This window comes from Macrotis lagotis, chromosome 1 (genome assembly GCF_037893015.1).
Source record: "Macrotis lagotis isolate mMagLag1 chromosome 1, bilby.v1.9.chrom.fasta, whole genome shotgun sequence".
Taxonomy (NCBI): domain Eukaryota; kingdom Metazoa; phylum Chordata; class Mammalia; order Peramelemorphia; family Peramelidae; genus Macrotis; species Macrotis lagotis.
This window is the reverse complement of record NC_133658.1, coordinates 59348855-59376349: the sequence shown is the minus strand read 5'-3', so window position 1 is coordinate 59376349 and position 27495 is coordinate 59348855. Positions and strand designations below refer to the sequence as shown.

The 27495-nt window shown below is 39.0% G+C and overlaps 1 protein-coding gene across 2 annotated transcripts in view; it reads left to right on the top strand.

Moving 5' to 3' along the window:
- The first annotated feature begins 6237 nt into the window (after positions 1 to 6237).
- Positions 6238 to 27495, top strand: part of LOC141498799 (hepatocyte nuclear factor 4-beta-like) — a 62760-nt gene continuing 41502 nt past the window's right edge. Inside the window, exons 1-2 of one of the 2 annotated variants that reach the window (XM_074201902.1) lie at positions 6238 to 6458; positions 21229 to 21430. In XM_074201902.1, the coding sequence (XP_074058003.1) occupies positions 6344 to 6458; positions 21229 to 21430 (317 nt within the window). In that variant the 5' untranslated portion in view covers positions 6238 to 6343. Of the gene's footprint in view, positions 6459 to 11165; positions 11291 to 21228; positions 21431 to 27495 lie in introns of those variants that run through there. The other variant, XM_074201903.1, reaches the window with a different exon arrangement.

Genomic DNA, 27495 nt, shown 5'->3' with positions numbered 1-27495 from the left:
GACTCTGACATGTACCAGTTATGCGACCCAGTCAAGTAATTTCATTCTCAGGATTCTGATACTCTAAACTATAAAATGGGAGCTGACATGTCTCAGTGGAGAGCTCTTACTCACTGACTTTCCTTTACTAATGAAACCACAGATTTAGACTTCTCCCAAAATACATCCTCCTGAAAGATCTCTGGAATTAGTGAAAGAAGAGGGAATCTACTTTCTTTGAATGCTGTGCTTCATTGACCCAGTAATTCTCTGGCAGTTCCTTGAGGACAGGGACTATCCCTTGTTTCTTTATATCTCCTACACTTAGCGCAGTGCCTGGCAATCAGTAGGTGCTTAATAAATGCTTACTGACAAACTGACTGACATAATTTGGTAATTAAGATGCCAACAGTTCAGTTATTAGGTTTAATAGGTTCCTGGAATCTAAAACTGGAATCATCTAGTCCCTCCCAGTTCCCCCTCACTCATTTTACATGGGAGAGGATTGAGATCCAGAGACAAGACTCACCTGAGGACCCACAAAGGAAATAGCAAAGAGGAATTTAAACCCAGGTCCTTTGATTCTATAGTCAGTGTTTGTTCCATTGATGAATCCACTGTCTTTATTCCTCCATACTCTATTCCTCCATGGCATTCAACCCAAACCACAGTCAGCCAATAAGCCTTTATTAATTGACAATCCTTGCTCAGAGTTCATATCTTAATGGGGAAGACAGCATATTTATAACTGAATATATGCAAGATATAATACAGTATGAATGGGGGGTGATCTCATAGAAAAAGACACTAGCAGTTAGAGGGGAGGGGAAGAGAGGAAGATCTAAGAAATGCCCTCCCTAGAAGAAAGAAGCTGAACTGAATCTTGAAGGAAGCCAGGGAAGCCAGGAGGAAAAGTTGAGGAAGAAAAACATTCCGGGGGGGGGGGGCAAGCAGCCTAGGAAAAGACAGAATTGGGAAATCACAGAACAGCAAGGAGGCTAGTGCCTCGGGATTGTGGAATATATGGAGGAAGGGGAATAAGGTAGAAGAATGGAAAGTAAGTCATGAGAAATTAAATGAAGGCATTTCCTCTTTGGCCATGTCTCTGCATTGAGAATGGTGGTCAACATCATATACTCTGCTCATTCCATCAAATCAGACATCAAGTCTTCAAAGAAATCATGTCCTTAGGCCCCACCCCCAAGTAATCTTGAGACTCTAAGGTGACTGAATGCTTTTTAGATTTGTGAACTTTGTGAACAGATCAATTTAATTAAATTCAGTGAAATAAATTCATTGAAATAAATTCAGTAGGGGGATGGCTAGGTGGCATAGTGGATAGAGCACCAGCCCTAGAGTCAGGAGTGCTTGAGTTCAAATCCAGCCTCAGACACTTAATAATTACCTAGCCATGTGTGGCCTTGGGCAAGCCACTTAACCCCATTGCCTTACCAAAAAAAAAAAAAACCCTAAAAAAAAAAAAGAAAGAAATTCAGTAGGCAATTCCATACTTATCATGTATCAGGTCCTGTGACAAGGACAAAAACTACTAAGATTATGAAGTTTCATCATTTTGCTGGGGCAGGGGAATGGTTCCTTGAAGTAATAATGCACAGGCCAGCCAAGAAGCTTAGTGTCTATCATTTAATTTTCTCATGGTGACCCTATCTTGCTGACAACCTTTCCTGTCCACATATCTATGATTAGTTATATGATGTAAACAATATAGTGGTTTTCTACTCCTCCAGCATGTCAAGGCCATGAAGACAGGGTATCACGTGTCCTGTGTCAGCTTTCCTTAGGTACTTCTCAGAAATGGGACCAGTCAATAGGAAACCACAAGTCCTACCCTGGTGATGTCAGGATTCCTGATCAGATGTTGAGATGAAAGAGGTTGATAATGTTGGAAGCCTTGGGGGCAAAGTCCAGAGCATAAATCCTTATCTCATGAAGGGAGCTTCTGAATTATTCATGACAGAACCAGAGCTGGGGCTGAGCTCTGTGGACACTAACATTGGCAGGACTCTAGAGCACCGTGTCATGGGAAACAAAGTCATGTGCTCAATCTCCTGGGATTGTGGGGGAAAACAACACAACTTCCAAGTAAAAGTGGCTTTGCCACTTACTGGTTAAGACCATGGGCAAATCATTGACTTATTCTGCTATTCATCTTTGAAAATGATATAGAGTGTTAGATTCCCATTCAGGAAGTCCTAAGTTCAAATCCTGATTCAGATACTTAATTGGTTATATGACCCTGGGCAAGTGACTTCACCTCTGTCTGCCTCAGTTTCTGCATATGTAAAACAAAAATTATAGCATCTATTTCCCTGAGTTGTGGTGAAGGTGAAATCATCATTATAAAGTAGTTTGATGGGGTGGCTAGGTGCACAGTGGATAGAGCACTGGCCCCGGAGTCAAGAGTACCTGAGTTCAAATCTGGTCTCAGACACTCAATAATGGCCTAGCTGTGTGGCCTTGGGAAAGCCACTTAACCCCGTTTGCCCTGCAAAAAAAAAAACAAAAAAAAAACCTAAAAAAATCTAAAAAAATAAAGTAGTTTGCAAAGCTTAAAGTGCTATGTAATGTTAGCTATTATTATAATTCTTGTAGTTATTAAAGCTTGAGGCAATCTAAAAATGAAGATTCCTTGATGAGGAAGGTAAGGCTTGCTCCTGGTCACATAGATAGATACTAACAGGATGTGATCCTTGGTTTTGAATCTAGAACTCTTTGGCCCCTTTAACCCCACCTCTGACCTCATCAACTTGTTATGAACATGAACTGGCTGTTTTTTAAAATTAATTAATTAATTTAATTTTTGAGCCAGCTGTTTTTGCAAGTCAATGTTGTTCTGCTGATGGTGCCTGACACAAGTCAAGGATCACCAAGATCATGGCATCATCAAACTGAGAACCATTCCCAAACTTATGGCTCAGGAGGGAGCTGCCATATATTCCAAGGAAGAAATTAGGAAGGAAGAGAGGTTGGTGAGGATAGGGCCAAGGAAATGTCAGGTGGGAAAAGAAGGGTTGGTCACATGAGAAATAACATGAGAAACTTTACTGGTTTGTTTTTTGATTTCTGAATGTGAAGCAGAACTCAGCAAGTTAAGGGATCCACTATGGCAAACTCATAGTTAGATATGAACAGGAATTAAACTGAAATGAGCAAGGATGAATGGGTTGCAATCTGCATTACTGATGGGACTATGCACTTTAAGAAGTTCACAGATGTGGGGTGGTTAGGTGGCACAGTGGATAAAGCACCAGCCCTGGAGTCAGGAGTACCTGGGTTCAAATCCAGTCTCAGACACTCAATAATTACCTAGCTGTGTGGCTTTAGGCAAGCCACTTAACCCCATTTGCCTTGCAAAAACCTAAAAAAAAAAGTTCACAGATTATTGGAGTCATTTTGTTTTCATTGTTTTTCAGACCCTATCCCAACATAGATCATTGACTGAAAACCAATAGAGTATGAATGAATGTATATGTATTCATAGATACACATGTGCCATAGAGATAGAGATAGAGATAGAGATAGAGATAATATAAATAAGTGGTCACACAACTAGTAAGTTTCTGAAGTCATATTTTAAATCAGGAAAATGAGTCTTCCCGTGCCACCTACATGCAGATAGCTAGATAGATATGAGAGAGAGAGAGAGAGAGAGAGAGAGAGAGAGAGAGAGAGATCATGTATGACATATATCACATTAGGAAGGTGATGTTATGACTTACAAGTGAATTGAATTTAAATGAGGGAGGGCTATATAATCTTGGTCCAGTGGCAAGATATAGATCAAGAGGACTGGAGATGGTCCCACATGCCTAAGCTAAGATCTTTCCCAAGACTCAGTTTGACTGAGGCCATTCATATGATTAAAAGCTAGGTAAGAAATGAGGCAAAGGATGTCTTCTTTTATCCAATTTAAAAAAAAAAAACAAAAACAAAAAACGAAACCAAAATCAATCTGGGAAGGGAAGACTCTCTGAGTGTCTGAACAAAACAGAAACAATTGCTAAAGGAGAATAGGAAACTGCAGAGTAGTGCATAAGAACTTTAGGGACTCCTCATCTTTGAGATGAAAAATGTTGTGCCTTTCAACTCTATCCTTTGCACCTGTTGATCACTCAGAAGCAAAAAGGTAATTTAATAAGTGGCCAGATTGTACAAGTTAATAACCACCTCTTCCCCCCCCCTCCTGGGTTAACTATTTTGACCTGAGAACTTGAGATGAGAAATTTAGTTGTCTGTGGAGTCTATAGACCAGAATTCATCCTTCTACTGAAGATCCTCTGTAAACATGACTGAAACTGGAAACCAGCTATTGTCCTGGACAGAGTTAGATACCAATCTCTTCTGTCATCTACTATTTCTCTTCCTTCCTCCCCCCCCATCCCTCTTTTAACTTGAGTTGGGACCATCTAACAGTTGGAACCAATCGGAGGGTTAGCTTTGCTGTGGTTCCTACTATACTGTGCCTCTCAGTTCTCTCTCCTAACTATGTTCACACAATTTAATTGATTTTTCCTAAACTTGAAGAGGGGAGGGTGAAAGAGAGCTGGGGTGAAGGAACCCTATCTGAGCATGGCTGTGTTTTCCAAATGAAAAATATGGCAGGAGCCCAGTTCTCTGAGGCAGCCCAGTGTACTAGTGGGTGGTCTCTTGATTTGGGAATTGAGGTGTTGAAGTCAAGAGTCAAAAATTCTGTGACTAAGTCTGGGGAATAAGCTTTTATGAAAACAAGAACAACATGTCTGGTGAAAGGAAAATTTTGAGCCGTTTCTTAGTGGACCCTCAGTTGGGTTTTGGTCTTCAACCTGTGCAGGAATTGGGAACCAGAAGGTTCTTATTTGGACCTCCTTGGGGTAGAGGCTTTATTATGCAAACTGGCCTCTTCCCAAAATCCTACCCTTTACTACAGAACAGTTGTCGTTATAGGACAAAATCTTCTGTTATTTTGTTCAAAGTCCCATTAACAAGCACCTTCCTTATCCTTGTCACAGTCTACCTTTCTGCCCCCAATAGTTCTTTTCTTGTTTTCTGCTCCAACATTCTCTTAGCCTCACTCCAGTTTGGGAGGGGGGAACACCCTATTTAGGAAGAAGGGTTAATTAAATGTCTTGACATCAATTGAGAGAGAGACAGAGAGAGATAGAGAGATAGAGACAGAGACAGAGAGACAGAGGGTGAGATACAGAGAGAGAGAGAGAGAGAGAGAGAGAAGGGAGAGGGGGAGGGGGAAGAGAGAGCAATACAATAATCTAAGACAAATCTAAAGAATATATGATGAAAAATACCATCCACATCCAGAGAAGGAACTATGAAGTCTGAATATAGACCAAAGCTTTCTATTTTCAATTTTGTTTTATGATTTATGGTTTTTTTCTTTCAAGGTTAATTTTTTCCTTTTTGTTCTGATTCTTCTTCCACAACATGATTAATATGAAAATATGTTTAACAAAGATATGCATATATAATCTCCATTAAATGGCTCTCTGATGGGGGAGAGGGAAGAAAGGGAGAGAGAAAAATATAGAAACTCAAAACCTTACAAAAAAAGATTGTTTTGAGAGAGAATCAGAGACAGAGACAGAGAGACAGAGACAGAGAGAGAAATCAGACTAAATGATTGCCAAAGACCTTCTAGCTCTGATACTTTAGGTTGCGGATTTAAAAAAAAAAAATTCTATGACTTTTCGGAATTTGGAAACCCTTGCCTCAGATGTGGCAATTGGAAGGGGGAAAGGATCTGCCATATCCATCTAAGATTTATGCCCAAGTAGCCTATCAACAATAATGTCATAAGAATATAGATTAACATTTTAAAACTTTCATAGTGTCAACTTCTGACCCTATTTATGACAAAACTGTTTGACAAATTCAGCATAAAGAAAGTCAAAAACCTAGGTTTGCGGAGACAAAAACCAATTCTTATCCTAATACCCATCAGTTTGGCTTCCCAGGAAGATGCTTTGGCAGAGGAGAAAAAGGTTAGGCTTGTCTGCCTCGATCAGCACTGTGGGGCTAAGGGCCATACTTTAGAGCTCTGTCATAAATGACATTGTATTGAAACAAGGATACAGCCTAAATTGACTTACTTATCAGCATCATATAATCCCAAGGAGATACTAATACCCAGGTAGAATGTGCTAGAAAGATAAAAAGGGAAACAATCAGACTTGTCTTCCATACAGCCTCATTCTAGAAGGGGAGGAGAGGCCAGGCCAGAGGAAGGGAGGGAGCTAGATAATGATTTGTCATTTGGAAGACTTAAGGCTGGTGTTTTCTCCTGACTAGACATTGGCTGTGATTGACACTAGGTTATTGTGGTCTCAATCCTGACTCTTGACAGGTGATCATGAAAATTCACGAAACTATAATGGATATGGATATGCCAGATTATAGCGTGTCCCTGGATGCTTCTTATACAATGTTGGAGTTTGAGAACCTGCGGGTGTTACCCACAAACTCAGGTGAGTGACCGTCTGAGCTCTCCTTAGCTTTTGCTCTAATAATCCCCACTTGAAAATGGTAATACTTGGGAAGATGAATTGGTACTTTTAATTGGTGGATCCAAGTCCTTAAGTAGACCGGGAGGCTCTCCGAGAGAGAAATCTTGGCTCATGTAGATATATATATATATATATATATATATTTACTAGTTAAGTAGAAAAACGGAAACTTTCCTTCATTAAAGGACTTTCTAACTTTTTAATAGCCCCAGACTTATAGTCAGAGAATATCATCCAAAATTTCATTTCTGCTACTTAGCACCCAATGACTCTTAGCCTTCCTGAGCTTCAATTTCTCTATCTGTAAGAAAGCAATTAAAAAAAAGATAGTCTCTAATTCATAGGGTTGCAGGCAGAGCATTTTGTAGACTTTAAAGTGTGATAGAACTAGAAGGTTTTTATCATTATGCTTCTTGAAAGGTTAATTCATAATGACTCTTTTTATAATACTGATGGTGGAGTAGAGAGAAATTTCTAGTGTCAGAAAAAAAGAAAAGAATCATTTAAAAATGTTGTTTGAGCAATTTATTTTATAAATGACTATTGCCTTTTACTAACCACATCAGTTTTTCTGGAGTGCCTTTTATGGGATACAAATAATAATGTATTTGTTAACTTGATAGAACCCAACTCCATGAGAGTTCTTAGAAAAGGCATATCAAGGGAGAAACTGAGGGTTTTTAAACAAATGATATTCTCATTTTGAAGCAATCAGTTAGAAAACTATCACTTTTTCTTTTTTTGGCAATTAATGAGAAAGATAAGCCCCCCCCCCCCAGACAATCCGGTACTGTTAGGGGAGAGGAGGGGGTGTTGTTAGAAGACCTGAATTCTCGTTTCAGATCTTCCACCAATACTATTTAACATTAGCAAGCTGTTTACTGCCCTTTCTGGATTTCAGTTTTTTAATATATAGAATGGTGGGGAGGTGGGAGGAGGATTGAAGGAATTATTCTCAAAGCATTCTATTCTTCAGCATTCTATGAGTCTAAGTCTATTTACTATCCTAAATACAACATGTTGTTTTTAGCAAATGACTATCATTCTGCCTTCTGGACTCTGCTTCTTATGGGTTACCATGACATTTGGAGAAGAGGGGAGTTGTTCCGACTAAGGACACAGTCTACCTAAATTCTCCAGTTCAACAGAACATTTGATTCCTATTTTCCCCTGGGCTGGTGGGGTATGGGGGGGGGGCATCAAGGAAGAGGGGACTAAATTGACAGGAGTTCAATTCTAAAAGCATATTGCAATCTAGGTCAATGTTGACCTATTTGTCCTGTTGTTAATGAGTAACTTGGCTCTCACAGAAGCTAGTTATTTTGAAATGTGTTTGTCTTGGGCTAGGATCTCTCTGTAAAAGTTGGGGAGAAAAAGGTTATTTAAAAAAAATTCAATCCTTTCTGTGGTTGTGAACAGTAGCCTCCCTCCATAGAAACTGTGAGCAGTGAGTGGAGATGGTCAAGAGCATCCCAAGCATCATGACCTTCACCAACTTGGGGAGTGGAGTCCAGGAATCTTAGGGAATCAGGAGTGGGAGGAAGATACTGGACTCTGTTTACAACCAACAAATGTTGTTGTACAAGGGAGAAAAGGCTTCACCTTGTGCCCTAGGGATTTCATCATTAGGCATCATTACCTTTCTCAGCAAACATACTTTGAGAGCCTACTATGTAAGGTATGGATACCTCTGGAAGGGGTTCAAAGATTTAGAGCTAAAAATGAGCACCCACACATATACTACACATACATGATATATAGATAAATGTTTATATAGCTATAAACTGTATATATATATATATATATAGAGAGAGAGAGAGAGAGAGAGAGAGAGAGAGAGAGAGCTGAACAATCAATTCTATGTGTAAATACACATATATGTACTTATATATGGAGAGATAAAGACAGACAGACAGACAGTGAGAGAGAGAGAGAGAGAGGATCCAGTAAATTAGGAAGAACTTTATTATATGTTTATATAGACATATATGAGTATATATAATTTAGGTTAAGCCTTTCATATTATATAATGGAAAAATTGAAGTCCAGATATGGCATTGACTTGCCTAAGAACCAAAAGGTAGTTTTTTGGTTTGCAGGTCTGTGATTTCATAGGTTCAAGAAATTCCAAGGGTGGAAACTCCTTCCACAACTACAAATGTGGTAGCCCATCCATCACTTACTACAACTATAAGTGTGATAGGCCATCCATCACTTACTACAGAGACTTGCATGAGACACTGACAGTTAAATTATTTGCCCAGGATAGCAGCATCAATAGGTATGGGAGCCAAGACTTAACCCTACATCATATCACAAAATTAAAGAAACTCAGGCTTTGCTTATTTATTGAATTGAGTTGGTTTAGAATTCTGACTCTGTTACATGAATTTTGTATGACAATGAGCAATCACTTCATCTCTGTAGACTTCACTTTTTCTTTTGTCAAGGGTCTAGATGATGTGTCTCTTTCCATTCAATATCTATGACTCTATAATCTTGATGTCCTGAACTAGGAATCAGTCTATGGGATCAATTTATCCACCTCTCCCAGGGTATGACCTTGGTCATTAAAAAGATCATTGGTAGTTGGACTATGTATATTTGCTACACAGATTTTGTTTTCCTTTTTTCCCCCTTTTCAGTGGAAGATTGAGATGAGGAAAAATTTACAAATGCTTGTTAAATGAAAAAAAATTAATTAAAAAAATTTGGATTTGGAGTAATGCAAACTAGAGATTAATGACTTAACCATTTATGTGACCTTAAGTAAGTCATAGAACCCCTATGTGCTTAAGTTTTATCCTCTGTAAAATGAGAGCTCAATAGTTGATCTCTAAGGTCCCTTGCTGCTTGAAATTCTATTCTATACCTCCATAGGAGAAGGGGATAAAAACAAACATAATAAAAGTAAAAAAAAGGCATTCTCATGTTGCTTCCTTATAATAATGAGGAGTTAGGACCCAGGAAAAATCTAAATTATTAGATGATATTATTTAACTGTCAAAGGATATGTGGAGTCATTTAGACAGACTATGCCTTGGTCTCTTCTCTGTAAAGTGGGGAGAAATAATACTTCCCACCAATCATTTCATGATTGTTTTGCTTCTTTGTATAATCTGAGACTGGGTTTGTTGTTGCTAATTTTTTCAGAATTGTCTTGGATTTCCTTCTTCAATTTTCCAGAGGTTGGATACCTGAAGTATTAAGATGAATGACCCTATTAGTGAATAAATGTAGACAGAGACAGGGATCTGGTTAAAGCATTGAAGCACCCTCTTCAGTTGTTTTCTACTCAATATGGTCATATTTGGGCAACCACAACCTTCCAGGGACAAGGAAGTCAAGAAGGGTTTACTCCAAACAGTTTGCCAGAGAGCTGATATGTGCACTAAAGCTATTATTTTATATCTGATACAAAAGACTTCAAGCCTTCTTGACTCTAACTGAAAATATAATTCTAACAGGCCTTGTGGAAGTAGCAACAATGGAGGTGCCATCAGGAGAGGTTGTGGCTTGGAACTGTTTTACTATGCAGTATAATCATTATGGACATTCCTAAAAATGAGTCATTACGAAAATATTAATTTATGCTCAGTGTCTGAGTTCCCACTTAGTGGAGATTTCAATCTGCTGTTCAAGAAGGAAATGAAGTATATTTGAAATAGAGTTTCATGCAAAATGTTTTTTTTAAGAAAAAAAAACTGAGGATAAGCTGCAGCTCACTTGAAAATTCAGTTATGTTGGAAAACTGAGTCCCAGCCCATACCAATATGGATAACCATGACTGGACAAATATTACTCCTCCCTCCCTATGTCTCCTACCTTTAAAATGGGTGAGCCTGTAACCCTCCTTCATGGTCACCCCTAGTAATGGCTTTTTAGAACTGGCTGGCACAACCTATAATCCAACTAATTATAAGTAACTTCTAAGAACCCTATAATTATATCATTTGATATTTTAAGTGAGGCCACAGCATTGGTTCTGTTTGCAAACAGAAGTGCTATAAGTGGATAGAGGCAGGGCCATTTTATGGGGATCTGCTAAAAAGTCATGAAGGTCTCCCTTTAGCTGAAGTAAATCTTTGTCCAACATTTTAAAAAAAGAACTTTCCACAGGTCCCACTGCCAGGGTCTCAGGATTGACTGACATTCCATAAGTCCTCTGTGGCTACTGGTTCTCTCCTTCCCCCTCCCCAAGCCTAAAGAGGTCACCAGCTGAACTGGTAGATACAGGGCCAGATGTCACCCAGGGGAGATGGAGGGAATGTAACTGAATGTCCAGGTCTTTGATATTCTCTGGTCCAGATCTCTGGGTGATTAACTATACTCTGGCTCCTCATCCAGATGTGTTGGCAATTTGTAATTGCTCTTGTAGAGTCCAGAACACTGTTTCCTGGGATCTTGTTGAGCACCATTAGCTTTTCATGGAATAGAGTTTAGTGGTGTCAAACCCAAGTAGGGATAGTGCCACTAAGCTTTACGTAAAGATCCCTGTGGCCACATATTGACTTAGAAAACCACATATTAACATTGTCTATCTTCTATTATGTTTCTATTTATTTTGTTCAATATTTTCCAAGTATACTTTAATCTGCTTGGGCAGCACTGGGATGTAATGCCTCTAATCTAATGTGAACCAACCCTCTTGTTTCACAGAAGAGTAAACTTGTCCAAAATGGCCAAGATAGTTCAGTCTTCCCAGAGTATGGGTCTGAGGTGAGGTCTCTTCTCGCAAGGTTTCCTCTGGGAGATGAGAAAGGGAAGCAGGAAGCAGAAGCCACCTAAAAGTGGTAAGCAGATCAAAGGACCATCTTTTGGGGAAAGATCTGTACAGGGTAGGGGAAAGAACCCTGAAATAGGAGCCAAAGAGTTTGGGTTCTCTCACTAACTAACTATACACCAATAAGGATCCTCCCAAGTCAACCTCCATCTGTGATCTGACTGAAACTGGAACAGTTACCTCATCCTTAAGTCTTTGACCTTTATTTATATTCCTAGTGATTGTTACATAAAAGGTTCTTCATAAATATTTATTATTGACTGACTAATGAATTGGTGTAATAGAAAGGGAAGTTAGAACATGGAAACCAGGCCTCCTTCCTTTCAGACCAAGGCTCTTTTGACAATAGTCTTCCATCCTTCCAGTTGGGGAGTTGGAGTAATGGAGTCAAGACATACACATTCTGCCACAATGGAGTTGAATGCCCTTGGTAAAGTAATTTCCTCTCTCTAGTTCTGTTTCTTCCTTTGTAAAATGAAAGAGATGAACTAGATTAACTGGGGTTCATGAACTTGTCTTTAAAAACATGAGAACCACATTTCAGCTTAATTGACTATATATATCACACACACACATACATACATATATATATATATATATATATATATATATATATATATATATATATATATATATATATGGTTTCTTTCCAAGTATTTTTAAAAACATTCTACAAAGGAATCCATAACCAGAATCCCAGACACAAAACTAGATAAGAACTGTAGGGCTAGATAATCTCCAAGGTTCTTTCTGGCTATGGTTTCTTATACAGCCCGTTATCAATTATAAGCAGCTTTCACATTCATGATCCCATTTTATCTTTATTTGCCTCGTATATAAGGAGGTGCTCAATAAATGTTTATTGAACTGGATCCTAATAATATCCCTGTGAAGCAGGAAGGGCAGGACTCACTGACATCATTTTATAGATGAGAGAACTGAGACTCATAGAGTGGAGGCAATTTGCCTGGGGTAACATGGGCAGTGCCAGAACCTTTCAGGATACCTCAAAGATGGAATGACTGCCAGGTCAATGCTCCACACTGGATATCCTGATGATGTGTCATAGACTATTAAGGACAGGGGATCTGCAAGAGAGCAGAGTGAGCCCCCTAAGCTACACAGATTGTTTAAGCCTTCTTCCCAAAGAAAAGTTTGGGATTCCATGATCCTTTGACTCTCTGGTTTGAATCAGGTGTGTGATCTGCTGGTTGGCTTTCCCTTTGCATCCTCACTCTCCCTGGTCTTCCAGCTTAGGTAGCAGAAGGTAGAGAGGAGCACAGGGGCAAACCTTGAAAAGGATATCCCCACCCCAGTGCCTCCCTTTCTATTTGACCACAGAATTTCTCAAGATATTTCATAGAAAAGATGGCAGACTGTTCCACTGACCACCATTAATATAATCAATCAACTGAAAAGTATTTATGAAACCCCTATCATTTACCAGGTATTGTACCAGGTACTAGAGATAAAAAGAAAAAATGAAACAGACCCTGTCCTCAAAGAGCTTACATTCTATCTTCTACACAGATGAGAAATGCAAAGAAACAAATAACTAATTTTATGTAGCACTTTAAGATTTGCAAAACATCACACACACACACACACGCCATGTATCTCATAGGGTTATTTCATAATATGTATACATATGTGTGTATATGCATATTTATATGCATATCTATGTGTATATAGATATTTTCATAATATAGATACACATTCTCTCATTTGATCTTCACTAAAACCCTACAAGGTAGGTAAGTAGATGTTGTTATTATTCCCATTTTACAGATGAGGAATCAGGATTGGGGGCGGTAAAATGCCCTGCCCAGGATCATACAAGTAAATGTCTGAAGCAGAATTTGAACTCAGGTCTTTCTGACTCCAGATCCAGAACCCATTATACAAGCTGATAAGGTTTTGCTATTTTCCTTACATTCACTTGTCTGAAAAATGAATTTTAGAATCTCAAGCTATTAGCATAAATGGTCTCAAAACCTAAAATGGCACATCCTCTTTTCTTTCTCTTGAGATTTAAAGAGACTGGGATAAGATCCTCAAAATGATATCAATTAGAATTGCTTTGTCTTTTTAGAATTTGCATAAAGAAACTTACATTAAAAAAATAAAGAAAAAAATCAGTAGAGAAAGAAGGACCAGGCCCAGTGATCATGGAATCAAGTCTGTTTCTAGTTAACTTTGCATTTTACAAAATATTTCCATCACAGAAACCTAAGGAAGGAAGTGAAAGTGGCATTTTTAGGATGAGGAAGTTGAGTTTCAGGTAGATGATGGGACTTGCAGAGAATCTCACAGTTAGAGCTCCCCAGCTGGAGACAAGAAGATAGGTTCAAACTCAGCCTGAAATACTTCATAGCTCTGTGAGTCTGAGCATGTCAACTGATCTGTCTGCCTCAGTCTCCTCTTCTGTAAAAATAGGGATAACAAGAGGGTTGTTGTGAAGATAAAATGAGATCATAAAGAGCTCTAGGCTATATATAAATGCTGGCTATTATTATCATTTAGACTCCCAGTCCATCAATTGAATTCCCTGTAGCATGGAAAAATAACTTTTCAAGGTTGTCGTTTGTCAAGGAAATAAGATTTTCAGAGTAGAGAGAAAGAAGCAATGGTAGGCAGAAAGAAAACAGGAAAAGAGGATCACATTGGTGGTGGTGGTGTTCAGTCATTTAAAGCTTTTCATGTCCTCATTTGAGGTTTTCTTGACAAAAATACAGGAGTGACTTGCCATTTTTTTCTCCTATTTATCTTATAGTTGTGGAAACTGAAGCAAACAGGGTTAAGTGACTTGCCAAGGGTCACAGTTAGTTTCTGAGATCAGATTTAAACTCAGGTTTTTCCTGATTCTAGGTCTAGAATTCTATTCACTGTACCTTCTAGGTGCCCTGAATCACTTCTAGTTTTCTTATCTCTAAATTGAAAGAGTTGAACTAGATCAAGGGTGGGGAAACTTTTTTCTTGACAAAGGACAAAACTTGCTATTTTTGATCAAACATTTAATTAATTTCTCTCTTAAAAGCTCCTCAATTTATTGTATTTTAAGTACTGCCTGCAGTTGCCTTGGCTGCACCAGATCACATGATTTCTTGGCCTTCTATGACTGGACATTCCCCAACCCTGACCTAGATGATCATTTAGAGCTTTCCTGGCTTTCATACTCTGTCATTGTATGGAATGGGCTCTAATTTGAAACCGAATGTATCTGAAGTCCATTTTGAAAGCAAAAAGGAAGACAGATCCCCAAAGAGGAACAAGTCATCAAAATCCCTATCTCATATCAAATATGTGATATCTGGTGACATTATCAAAAATGAACCAATCACAATTGGTTGATCTCAACTGATTATCCAACTTAATTGGCTAAAATATTAGAGAAGTGGTTCCAGGAGTATACATTCTATTCCTTCAGGGCTAGCTCTGGACAAGATAATAAAATTAGTATTGAGAAAACCATGTGGAACAATGGAAAAGAGATTAAATTTGGACTCAAGAGACCCAAGTTCTGTCTAGGCTCTGATGTTAATTCCCTATGAAACTGGAGGAGAAAGTGAGGTTGATGACTTTACATAGCCCCTCTCATTTAAATTCAATTCACTTGCATTTCATGGCACCATCTCCCTGATGTCATGGTCTTCTTCTAGAATGAAGAACAAACAACAACAATCTACCCACTGTAAAAATGAGGGGGAGTTGGATTAGGGGTCCTTTTCCACCTAACATTTAAAAAAATTAATCAAATTCCCTCAGATACAAACGTTAACAATTCTTTGCACCCTAGAAATAGTTTTGGACCCCTATCTATATTTTTCCTAGGCATAGCTCTGCTCACACAGTATATTTGTCCCAAATTCCCTAAAGGGAGATCCTGGGAGGAGAAAATTGTTGATTCAATTCAATTTAACAAACTTTTAATAGACACTTATTTTGTTAAGAATATAAATATACTTAACCCCATTGTCTTGCAAAAACTAAAAAAAAAAAGACTATAAATATAAAACATTATATAGCCCTTGCTTTCTAGGAGCTTATAGTCAACTGGGGGAAGATATATCAATTTCCATCCAAATAAATATAATACAGGATAGAATGTAGTTTAAAAGGAAAAACTCAGACAAAGCACTTCAGGAAGACATATTTATATAATACCTTGAAAGCCCTTATAACATTTACAAATGTCTTTATGGCTATTACCTCATTTGATTCTTATCTCATTTGTATAAAATGGTTTATCCATGGAATTATTATTTTCATTTTGTAGATGAAGCCAAGAAAGAGGATATCAGATCACCTGGCTTCTAATGTCAACTCTCCTGCTTGCTACTTCTGAGACCTTGGATCATTGGTGTGGTAGAGTAGGGTCATCAATTCTGTCACTTATTACATGTAACCTTGGGAAAGTTTTTCCTCCTCCCTGAATGTCAGTTTTCTCATCTAAAAAAAATGGTGGGATTGGGCTAGATAGGAAAGAGATTTCTAGTGGCTTCACTGTTATTTTTGATTAATCCTCCCCTTGCCTTTTACTGAGTAAATGTTGTGATCATTCTTGTTCCTACCTTTCATTGGGTAAAGGTTATGATTATTCTTTTTGCCTTATCATTAAGTAAATGTCTTTTGTTTGAGGGTCAATGGTGTCAATGTGACTGATTTTGAGTAAATAGTAAGTACACTAATGGGGGCTCAAGCACTACCCCAATGAGAAGTAGAAATGAATTCCACTCCCACATCCCAAAAGGCTTATCCAAAAAGTAGAAGAACCTAGATTCAAACACAAGCCCTCTAACTTTTAAAGTAGTAATGCTGTAAACAAAACAGGCTTGATTTTTCAGAACATACATCTCGCTTCAAAGCATATTTCAAAAAGCTGCCATATTTAAGAAGACCACCTGGCACATGGGAACAGATGAGCAGCTAAGATGCATTCCATTTGCTCAGGCCTGATGGGAACATACCTATTTCAAAGCCCTTGACCCAATTACCCCAGCAGAAATCCTCTGCTACTCAAAGGGCTTTCAAAGTGGCAGGAACCAGCTGTTGTTTAGGGGTGGACCTGGGCTTCAAGAGAGAATTTAAAGGGCCATTATCAAAGTAAAGAAGCATTTTAAATCATTTCTCCAGGTTTGTAATGACAGCCTGCAATTCACAAGCCAAAATAAAATTTGAAACCAAGTTCCCTTTGTCCAACATCCCCTGCATTCTGGGCTCTTTGGGCTTGGCTAGGAAAACAACATTCTTTGAGCTTAGAGTTTGATTCTCCTCCAAGGGCCAAGCTCTGTTTGACTTTGGATTTCAGGCAGGTTGGAGGAGGGGGTGGCCAAAGGGGAGGGGAAAGAAGGGTCTCTCTTGGAAATTTCCTATTAGATTTTGTTTTGAAGCTTAAGGTTAGGCAACCTCCACTCACTTCACCCCCTCCCCCATCCTGCAGCTTCTGTTTGACAGTGTCTCTTTGAAGGGAAGAAAAGCAATGGGAGCCTGGGGACTCTGTCTGGGTAGGGCTTTGGATTTTTAATAGGATCCTCTTCTAGGAAAAACATCTGGCAACAGCTGTATGCAGGTAACTCTCATTCCATGACAGAGACGTAGTCCAGAAAAATTAAGTTTTGGACAAATCTTTATTTCCCCTTCACTTAAATGATAAAACCGGCTCTACATTCCCATAGGAAAATTCTCTGACTAACTTTGGGTGAGAAAAAGGTTAAGGAAAGAGCCCTGGGTTAGGAGTAAGGAGACCTGGACCTAGGTCTGTCCTTTCTTAGCAATGAGACTTGAAATAAATCATTTGACTTCACTGGGTCTCAGTAAAAAAGAAGGATGAAATCCTTAAGGCCTGTCTATGATTTTATGTCCCCTGAATCTTCAATGACTCCCATTTTTCTTATAGGATCTTTTTCCCCCAAAGTATAAAATGTAAACTCCTTAGGTTTTTGAAGTCCTTCATGTTCTTGCTCTCAATTACCTTTTTCAGCTCTGCTTCATTTTACTCCCTTGAATGGACTCTATGTTGCAATCAAACTCATCCTGTCATTTCCTGACTTTATGTAGGTCGTTGCCCAAGCTTAGAATAGACTCACTCTTATAGAAACCATCCTTCAAGGTCCAACTCAGGTGCCACTTCCTCTATGAAGCCTTCCCTGGCACACCACTGTATATACCCACATGCCCAAATCAAAGTGTTTTCTCCCTCCTCCAATTTTGTTCTCTCTCCTTTGCCTACTTATTTTCTATTTTGTGCCACACTTAAAAGCGGGCATGTCATTTTCCCTCTAGTATGCTGGAATGTAAGTTCCTTGAGGGTTAGGTCTCTTGTGATTTTTTTATCCTTGTATTCCCCCATCAGACTGTGAGCTCCTTTTAAGGGAGGCATCATCTAGCCTTTCTTCGCATCCCTCAGTGCTTAATACAGTGTCTGGTACGTGAGAGGCACTTAGATGATTATTGGCTGACTGACTGCCCCACTGTCTACCACAGAGCTTAATATGTTGGCCTAATAAATATTTGTTGAATGACTATTATGGAAATGTTTTGCATGATTACACATATATGGCCTATATTAAATTGCTTGCCTTCTCAATGGAGGAAAAGGAGGGAGAGGGAGAAAGGGAAAGAATTTGGCACTCAAAGGCTTAAAAATGAATGTTAAAAATTGTTTTTACATGTAACTGGGGAAAAATAAAATACCAAACACATTTTTTAAAAAAGATGACTGGAATTAATCCAGTGGGGGAAGAAACAAAAAAAATGTTGAATTTAATTGGTAAAGAAATAGACAAGTATTTTTTTGACTACTGTGATTGGACAAACATAATAGGCTCATATGGCTACCTAATAGGTTGTAAGCTTTTTGAGGATAGGACTATGTCATAAAATCAGAGTAGCAGAACCAGAAGTTATCTTAGAGTTCATCTAATTTAATCATCTCATTTTTAATGCGGACCCAGAGACGAGACAGTCCTTAGCCAAGGTCAAAGCAGGCTGGGATTTGAGACAGGCCTAATACTAGGCCACCACAGTTTCTGCAACCCCTGAATCAAGCCCAGATCCTTGTATACAAACAGGCAATGTTCTCTTATTAAGCACTTACAATATATAGACACTGTTCTAACCAATGGGGATACAAGCAAAAAGAAAGAAAAGTAATCCCTGTCCTCTTGGAGATCACATGTTCATTCAGGGAGAAACACATAAAAAGAAGTCTGCAAAAGAGAAGTTCCAGTATAAGAAGTGGATGAGTCAAGGTATTCATGTCCTGAGTGAGAAGCTCAGCCATGAAGGGAATGAAGTATGGCCAGCCTGGGTTCATCACCCAAATGGTGACCATTTGGAGGAAGTGTAGAGGACTGAATCACTTCTGATGACATAACTCTTAACCCTGAGGTAGATAAGTAGTACCTGGCTTAGAAAGTAACCTGCAGAATGAGGAAGTTAAGGGACTAGCCCCTTGGTCTCATAGTCAGTGTCTGTCAGAGGGATGAGTTGAAGCTCATCATTGACTTTGAGACCAGCTCTCAATTCATCAATATTTGTCAGCCTCTTTGCTTTGTTCAAGTAAGCTGATACGATCCCAGGACTATTTCACTGATAGACAACTTGCAGATGGAAAAAAATCAATACAAATTAATATTGACTCTTGGCAACTCAGCCTTAGAGACTTGCCTAGAGAACTAAAGGACAAAATGACTTGCCTAAGGTGGCACCATCAGTATGAGTCACTGGCAGGATTCAATCTTGGGTCTTCTCTACTCTGAGGTGAGTTCCCTATCCACTCTGGTATACTGTACAGAGTAGTTTTTTGATAAATAAGTATTTTGTTTAATTGAATTGCTAAAGCAACAGAGACTCAAGTGCAGTCTCCTTAGCTAGCATCTTTAAAAGACCATCCAGGCCAATGGAAGCCTCTCTGCCATCACCTTTACCAGAGGTTGGATCAAGTCTCTCAAATTCCCGGCAATTGGGAGAGGTGCTCAGGCAATTTTGGAACTAAAATTAGAGCTGTGAATTTTGGCTTTTCCCCATTTTTGTGGGGGAAGAAAAGTGAGTTTTTGTGGCACAGTTTGGTTGGCAGGTTTCTTTGAGCCACAAGAGCTGGGCTGTTTTTCCTGAATGGACACTGCTCTGTGCTTTATTGGAACAGAAGCCTCCAGGCCAACAGAGGGTCTGCCCAAGGTGACACCCAGAGAACAGGTCAGGTCAGTCCACTGGGACAGTCAGTCAGTGGAACATGCAAGAAACTGAACTTTTCACTTTTGGGGAGAAGGCTCCAGAGTCCCTTATGCCCAATCAGAGGAGCCCCTGCAGTTGCCTTATAGGCAACTTTCTAAGACTGTCAGTCATAACTAAAAAGGAAAAAAAAAGGTTTGACCCTTAAAGGAGAAAAACCAGACCTCTCTGCCTTTTCTTTTGCTGTAGCAGGCCCTGGCTGATGCCTCTGTCACACCTTTGTCCAGGGGTCACTGTGAGGGGGACACACCACACTTCTGGGCCATTATGTTCTTCAGAGTTCTCAGAGATGAGCAAACAAATCTCACTCCTCAAAGGAAAGTGATAAGATCAAGGTTGCCTTGACTACTAGCTTCATTTTATAATTGAATAAGTAAGGGGTGGGGGGGGAGTTCCGGGGAGAAAGGGAAAAATCCATAGCGGGAAACCTCTCCAGAGGGCCTGGTGACCTTTTTCAGCTCTTAACAGTTTGAGAGGAAAAAACAGATAAGGAAGGACAGGCTCTGAATCTGCTTTGCAATGGGAAGAAATTTGGTTTGCTGAAACCTGATTGGACAAAGAATTGGGAAAAGGCTGGATGGTCCAGTTGCTACCTATAACTTGAGAGGAACAAACTCTTCCTTAGAGTCACAAAGTAGATTCGAGGTGTTTGGCAGTTCTCTGGTTCGAGGGAACTGCTTGTCACTGAAGAAGCATAACATTTTCTCAGCACTCTGCCAAGGGTGGCTATGCACTAAAAGAATTTGTTGTTGGTGGTGGTGGTGGTGGTGGTATTTTTTGATGCTTCAGTAATCTGAGAATAGCAAAAAATCAGCTTTGTCAAGAACTACAACTCAGACTTGCAAACTTTCCCCCTCCCACCTCCCACAAGTGGGTTTTCCTATTCATATCCCTCCTTGCTAGATTTCTGTGTGTATCATCCCTCCCATGGACACTGTATATAGTTATGAGAGAGTATGACCCAGGTTTCTGAGGTTACTTTTATATCTTAATTATTCCTCTTCTTGCCTTCTATTTAGTAAATGTTATATTTATTTTTTGCTTCTATCTCCTGTTGGGTAAAGGTTATGATTATTTCCACTTTTGTCTTATTAAGAAAATGTTTCATGTTTAAGAGACAATGGTGGTAATATGACTGACTTCATCCAAATGGGAAATACATCAGTGGGGATTCAGTAGCTATGATGGTTTGAAGTAGAAATGTTTCCTTCTCCACACATACCAAGATTGCCCCCTAGAATTCTGAGTTGTAGTAGAGTAACCAAGCCTCTAGGGTTATCCGAATGAATGCAAGTGAGGGAGCTGATCCCAGTCCAAAGAATGAAAGATGGCCTAAGCAGAGCCAGGGTCCAAAGCTATGACCAAGCAGACAATTTATAAGCCATTGGTCATTACATTATATACAACCAGACTTAATTCTTTTTTACAATAGGGAGCCTTGAAGGTTTGAGAGGAGACTAGTAATTCAATTAGGGTTATGCATTGAAAAAAAAATGATTCTGCTAATACGCAAGAGCTGCATTGACTTTTGCAGGTTACTCTGAGAAAAATCCAGGATTCCAAGGTTGTTTCTTTGAAGAGTAAATTGAAATAGGGAACCCTGCTAGAGAAGACAGACCATATTTTTCATAAAGAACAAAGCCTAGGTGGGTGAACAGGACCCAAAAGTCTGGCTGCTGTTGCTTGGATTTCATTTCCTTCTTCTTCATTTTAAAGGGCACAGAGACTCAGGGCTAGGCCCCCCAGAGGTCACATCACCAGAATCCAGCCAGGGCAACTCACTGAGTAATGGAATTAATTCTCTCTGTTCCATCTGCGGAGATCGTGCTACGGGCAAACACTATGGTGCTTCCAGCTGCGATGGATGCAAAGGATTCTTCCGGAGGAGTGTCCGCAAGAACCATGTCTATTCTTGCAGGTATGATAATAGCACCATGAGCTCTTCAAGTTGGAAGGGATCTTAGAAGCTATCTGCTCCCACTTGCCACCCAGTGAAGGAGCTGCCTCAGCAGACAGTTTTCCAGTCTCTTTTTAAACAACTTCATAATTCTGTTCATTCTTTAATTGATCTAAAATTAAAATGTTGACTTCTGGGATCAGGAGCCTTTCTTTGAATTCTCAGCTCTTAATAGAATGTCTGCCACACAGTAGATGATTAAGGAATGCTTATTGACTGATTGATTGAACTCTACTACCTACAGTTTCCTCCTCCTGTCTCTTCCCACACTTCCATTGGTCCCAATTCTCTACAATCAGTTGCCAAATCTTGTCATTTCTACGCTTCATGATATCTATTGAATGCAATCCATTCTCTCAACTTACACAACTCCCTCTCCAGGTTTTCATCACCTCCCTCCTTGTTGATTATAGCAGCCTACTAATTGGTCTCCCTACCTCAGATTTCTCTCACTCCAATCCATCATATGCACTACTACCAAATCATTTTTCCTGATTCACAGCTCTCTTCATATGACTACCTTGCTCATTCAATTAGCTCCCTATTGCCTTTTAGTAAAATGTAAACTACTCTGTTTAGTTGATGGGGCAGAAGGGAACTGCAAAGATGAATCACAATTATTCCTTGGAGAATGACTTTTCTTAACAATCTCTTTCCTCCTTTAGGAAAAAAAGGATTAACCAAAGAGCTTGCTTAACTATTTGGACTGGGTTCACACAATGCCACAAAAACCAATATTTTGGACAAAGATTTTGTTGTTACTGTTGTTCTGTGAATGAATGAGTATGGAAAAAAACATTTATTTAGCATAAGCTTACTATGTGCAAAGAATTGTACAAATGGAAAAATAAAACAATCCTTGCTTTCATGTAGCTCACATTTTATGGTAGGAGATAGTACATATGGAAAGTTTCCATCACAATTCAAATTAAAAAGTCCATGGTCTTTACACAGTGAAAATAAGGCAGATGATAATGCTTCTTCTTCAATGTCATTTCCACTTATGGAAATATCACTTCTTGCTGTTGATCATTTGAAAGAGTGCCAGGAACTTGAGGGGTGGGGAGCAAGAACTCTCCTTTCTGGATCTTCAGTAGCTGTGACTGGAGTATCTACAGGAGCAATTGCAAAGCTTTGTTACCATGGAGATTGCTTCCCAGGATATTGACTCTGACTACTGCACTGGAAGCAGTGTTATTCATGAGACTCTTGGGCTCTGCAGAATCCTAGGCTGTCTCCATCAGAATCTAAGGACAACTGGCAGTCAAGGTGGCAATAGTGATTGAACTTCACATACTGCCTCCTGTCTCTCCCCCCAACCCAGTGATTCCAGCTGCTTTAGCTTGGCTGGCTCCCCTGCCACATGAACGATTGGCAGCTAGTGGACACAGCTGGTCTTTTCTCTATAAAAGTTGATGGTGATCATGAGGGCTAGTGTGGAAGGACTGGTGGTCTGAGATTAGGGGAGTCGGAATTAGTAGTGTACTGCCAAGTCCACAGGGCAGCAGTTGTTGCATGTGGGGATGAGGAAGATAGACCCCTCCTCCATGATGATTTCTCCCCTCAGTGATGGCTGTAGAGCTGGGTTAGAAACTAGTCATGGTTTGGAGGACACTGCTAGTCCCAAGGTTCTGGGGTTCAGGATTCTGAGTTATCTCCATGAGGGTTTGAGTTGTGCTCGAGGTTGTGATAGGAGTATGATTTGCTTGGGACATGCTACCTCTAGTCTTTTCCTCAGGGGGCCTTTATGATTCAACTAAACTTGATTTGCCAACTTTTAATGGCAAAAACATGTTGTCCAGAGTAAACTGGTTTATCTATGCCTGCTAACGGTAGACTTCTTGAGAGTGGGTACCATGTTTGATCCTTCTTTGTATTTCCATAGTGCCTTGACTCACAACAGAGTTTATAGAATAAATTAAAGGAAAAAATAATAAATTAATGGGTGAGTAAAATGGTTAGTGACATGTTTAGACTCACTCAATGTCAAGAATTTAGGTTTTCTCACCCAATTCAGAACAAGCTAAGAACCCAGAAAAGTCATCTGAATGACTTTACAAATAAATCTAACCATGACTTCTTTTAGTAAATCAATAAACCAATTTGCTCTAGGTATTGTGAGGGACAAAAAAATATATATAAATAACAATATGATCATAGATCTAAAGCTAAATAGGATTTCAGAGACCATCTAGTCCAATCCTTTTATTTTACATAAAGAAACTGAGCCCCAGGGAGAGGTTAAATTACATTTAAAGCTACATAGATGGTAAGAATAAGCAGCAAGATCTGGACCCAGATCCTCTGACCTCAGAGTCAAGGACTTTTTCATATATTACTGCTCTCTAATTAAAGAAACTTTCTTATGAACATGTTTTTGTTGTTGTGGACATCTCCTCTCCCAACATAGATCCCATGGCTACACAAACTGTGGGGCTTAGGAAACATTGCTAACAGTAAAGTTAGTGGGGGACAGAGGTGGGAGGGAACATCTCCCACTGAATTATGCAAAACCCTAAAAGGTGATGCAGATAATATGTTGCACCCCATATACCTGCAAATTTGGAAAACACAACAGTAAACACTGGATTAAAAAAGCTCAGTTTATATCTCAATCCTAAAGGACAATGTCAAAGAATGTTCAAATTACCAAACAATTTCACTCACTTCACCATGCACCACTGCACCATGCGGTTTAAGATTATGCAAGTGAGGCTTTTAAGGTATGTGGATCAAGAAGTTCTGAAGAACAGGATGGTTTTAAAAGAGGCAGATGAACTAGAGACTAAATTGCTAACATTTATGGAGAAAGCAAGAAAGTTCCAAAACAAAATCAATCTACTCCCACTTTAATGACTACCCTAAAGTCTTTGATCATGTGGATCATGACAAAATGCGACAAGTTCTCAGAGAGTACCAGATCATCTTATTTGTCTCCTGAGGAACCTGTATGCAGGTCAAGAAGCAACAGAACCAAACATGGAAAAATGACTGGTTTAAGATTAGGAAATGAGTATGACAAGGTTGTACACTGTCACCTTATTTATTTAACTTATATGTGGATCACATCATGTGAAACTCCAGGCTGGATAAATCAAAAACTGGAATTAAAGTTACTGGTAGAAATAGCAACAATCTCAGATGGTAGATGATACATTATTTATTAGAAGAAATTAAAGAGGAATTAATAGTCTCTTGATGAGGATAAAAGATGAGTGAAAAAAACTGACTTGAAGCTTGCATAAAAAAACTAATATGTCAGCAACTGATCCCATCACTTCTTGGGAAATAGAGGAACAAGAAATGGGAGTAGTGTCAGATTTTATATTCTTGGGCCCAAAGATTACTTCAGATTGGCGACTGCAGCTGTGAAGTTAAAAGTCACTTGCTTCTTGAAAGGAAAGCTATGCCAAACCTGGTCAGCATCCTAAAAAGCAGAGACAGCACCTTACCAACAAAGGTCTGTAGAGTCAAAACCATGGTTTTTCCAATAACAATGTATAGTTGTGAAAGTCGGACTATTAAAAAAAACTGAGTCATAGAACCAATACTTCTCCAACAGAGAAGACTTTTAAGAGTCCTTTGGATAGCAAGGAGATCAAATCAATCAATACTTTAAAAAATTAATCCAGGCTATTCACTGGCACAGTGGATAGAGTTCTGGGCCTGGAGTCAGAAAAATTTGAATTCAAATCTGGCCTCAGACACTTATGAGTTGTGTGACCCTAGGCAATTCACTTAACCCTGTTTGCCTCAGTTCTTTCATCTGTCAAATGAGCTGAAAAAGGAGATGACAAACCACTCCAGCACTGTTGCCAAGAAAACCTCAAAAGAAGTCATGCAGAGTGGGATCTAACTGAAAATGATATCACCCCAATATAATGTAAGCTTTTTGAGAGAAAAGACCATTGTTCATTTTTATCTTTATGACCCCAGCACAATTGTTTGCAGCAGCATGATATAACAGATCAAATACTGAGTTAGGAATCAGGAAGCACTAGGTTCAAATCCTACCTCTGATAATTTGCCACTTGTATAAATGGTAGCAATCAGTCAACAAGTATTGAGCACCCACTGTATGCCAGCCTCTGATACACATATAAGGGGGATACACATGTAAAGAATGAAACAATCTCTACTCATAAAGAGCTGACTTTCTACTAAGGGAAACGTGCATGTGTTTGTGTATGTAATATAGATAAATATATATATATATATACATATATATTGCATAGATATAAAGTTAATAAATACAAATATATACAAAATAGCTAAATACAAGATAGTTTGGGAGGGAGAGCACTAATAATTGAGGGGAATAGGAAAGGATTCATACTTGAAATGGTGCTTAAGGGGCAGCTAGGTGGCGCAGTGGATAGAGTACTGGCCCTGGAGTCAGGCGTACCTGAGTTCAAATCCGACCTCAGACATTTAATAATTACCTAGCTGGGTGGACTTGGGCAAGCCACTGAACCCCATTGCGTTACAAAAAGAAAAAAAAACTAAAAAAAAAAAGAAATGGTGCTTAAGCTGGAAGGGAAGTTTGAAGAGAGAGACCGAAGTGAAGGGAATGAAGGAATACCTTCTAGATATGTAGGAAAGCTAGTGCAAAGAGGTAGGAAGACTGAGGGTTGTGTGTATAGATCAGAGAGAACATTTGTCTGAATCATAGAGTCAAAAAAAGAGAAAAATGGTCAATGAAACTGGAAAAATAAATATGTAGAGACCTTGCAGTATAGTACTTTAAACTCTGGTTAGAGAAAATAGTTATTTATTATAGAGGTAACAGGAAATCAATGGAATTGACTGAGTAAGGGAGTGGCATGATGAGCTATAATTTAGGTAAATTATTTGGCGGCAGCATATAGAATGAACTGAACTGGGGAGAATTTTGAGGCAGAAACAGCAAGGAGAATGATGGCTTAAATTTACAAGGTGGTTGAGTAAGTGACAAAAAGGGATAGAATACAAGACAAATTATAAAGATATGAATGGTAAGATTTGGCAACTGACTGGATATGGGGGATGAGGGATATGAGAAGTCCAGGACAGCACTGAGGTCAAGGACCTGGGAAGTTGAAGAAATGATAGTGCCTTCAACAGAAATAGGGGAGTTTAGGGAAAAGGAAGGGTTTTCTTTGGGAGGGGGGAGTTTATAGGTTCAGTTTAAATTGAGTTTAAGATATTTCAGGAACTACCAGTTTGAAATATACAGCAGACCAATAGAGTGATGTGGATCTTTTGAAGTTCAGGTAGAGACGGGTTGGATATGCCCAATCCTTGAATCTTTATCTTATTCCATAAAATAAAGGGGTTAGACTAGATGGTCTTTTTAATGTCCCTTCCAGTCCTAATCCTATGATCTAATGATAATACATGCACGTTAGATTAGATAAGAAAGAGAACTCCTTTTGGATAGTTTAAGCTGGGCATATTTTTGAAAGTTGTTTATTGGGTGACAAATCATTAACAAAAGCCATCATCTTGAATAACTTCAGAAAGAAAGGGAAATGATGGAGGGTCTTGATGTGATTTAATCAATTTAGAAACCACCTTTCTTGATATAACCCAGAGACTTAGAGGGTTGGTAGGGGGGCACTGAGAGGTTAAGTGTCTTACCCTGGATCATACTACCAGTATGTCGTTATTATGTGTTACAGGTAAGATTTGAACACAGGTCTTCACGATGCCAAGGACAGTCCTCTGATCATCCCATCTTTCACTGAAAGCATGGCATCATTCATTTTATTAACTCTTGTAATTTCCTGGCATACAATGATGCCATTCTTAATATGGTCAGAACTAGCAGTGTTTTGCAGACTGTTTTGGCTTAAGTCTGCATTTTGAACTTGACCAACTTTGCTTTACATATTTGTAGTAGTATAAAGAAGAAAACCAGGGAGATAAAATAAAATTTTGTTAATTGGAAACAAATAATTTTTTAGTGTAACCAATCATTGGAATACTGTCATCTCTGAGCTAAGGCAATGGAATATTGTCATCTCTATAGGGGTTGCTTTGCTCCT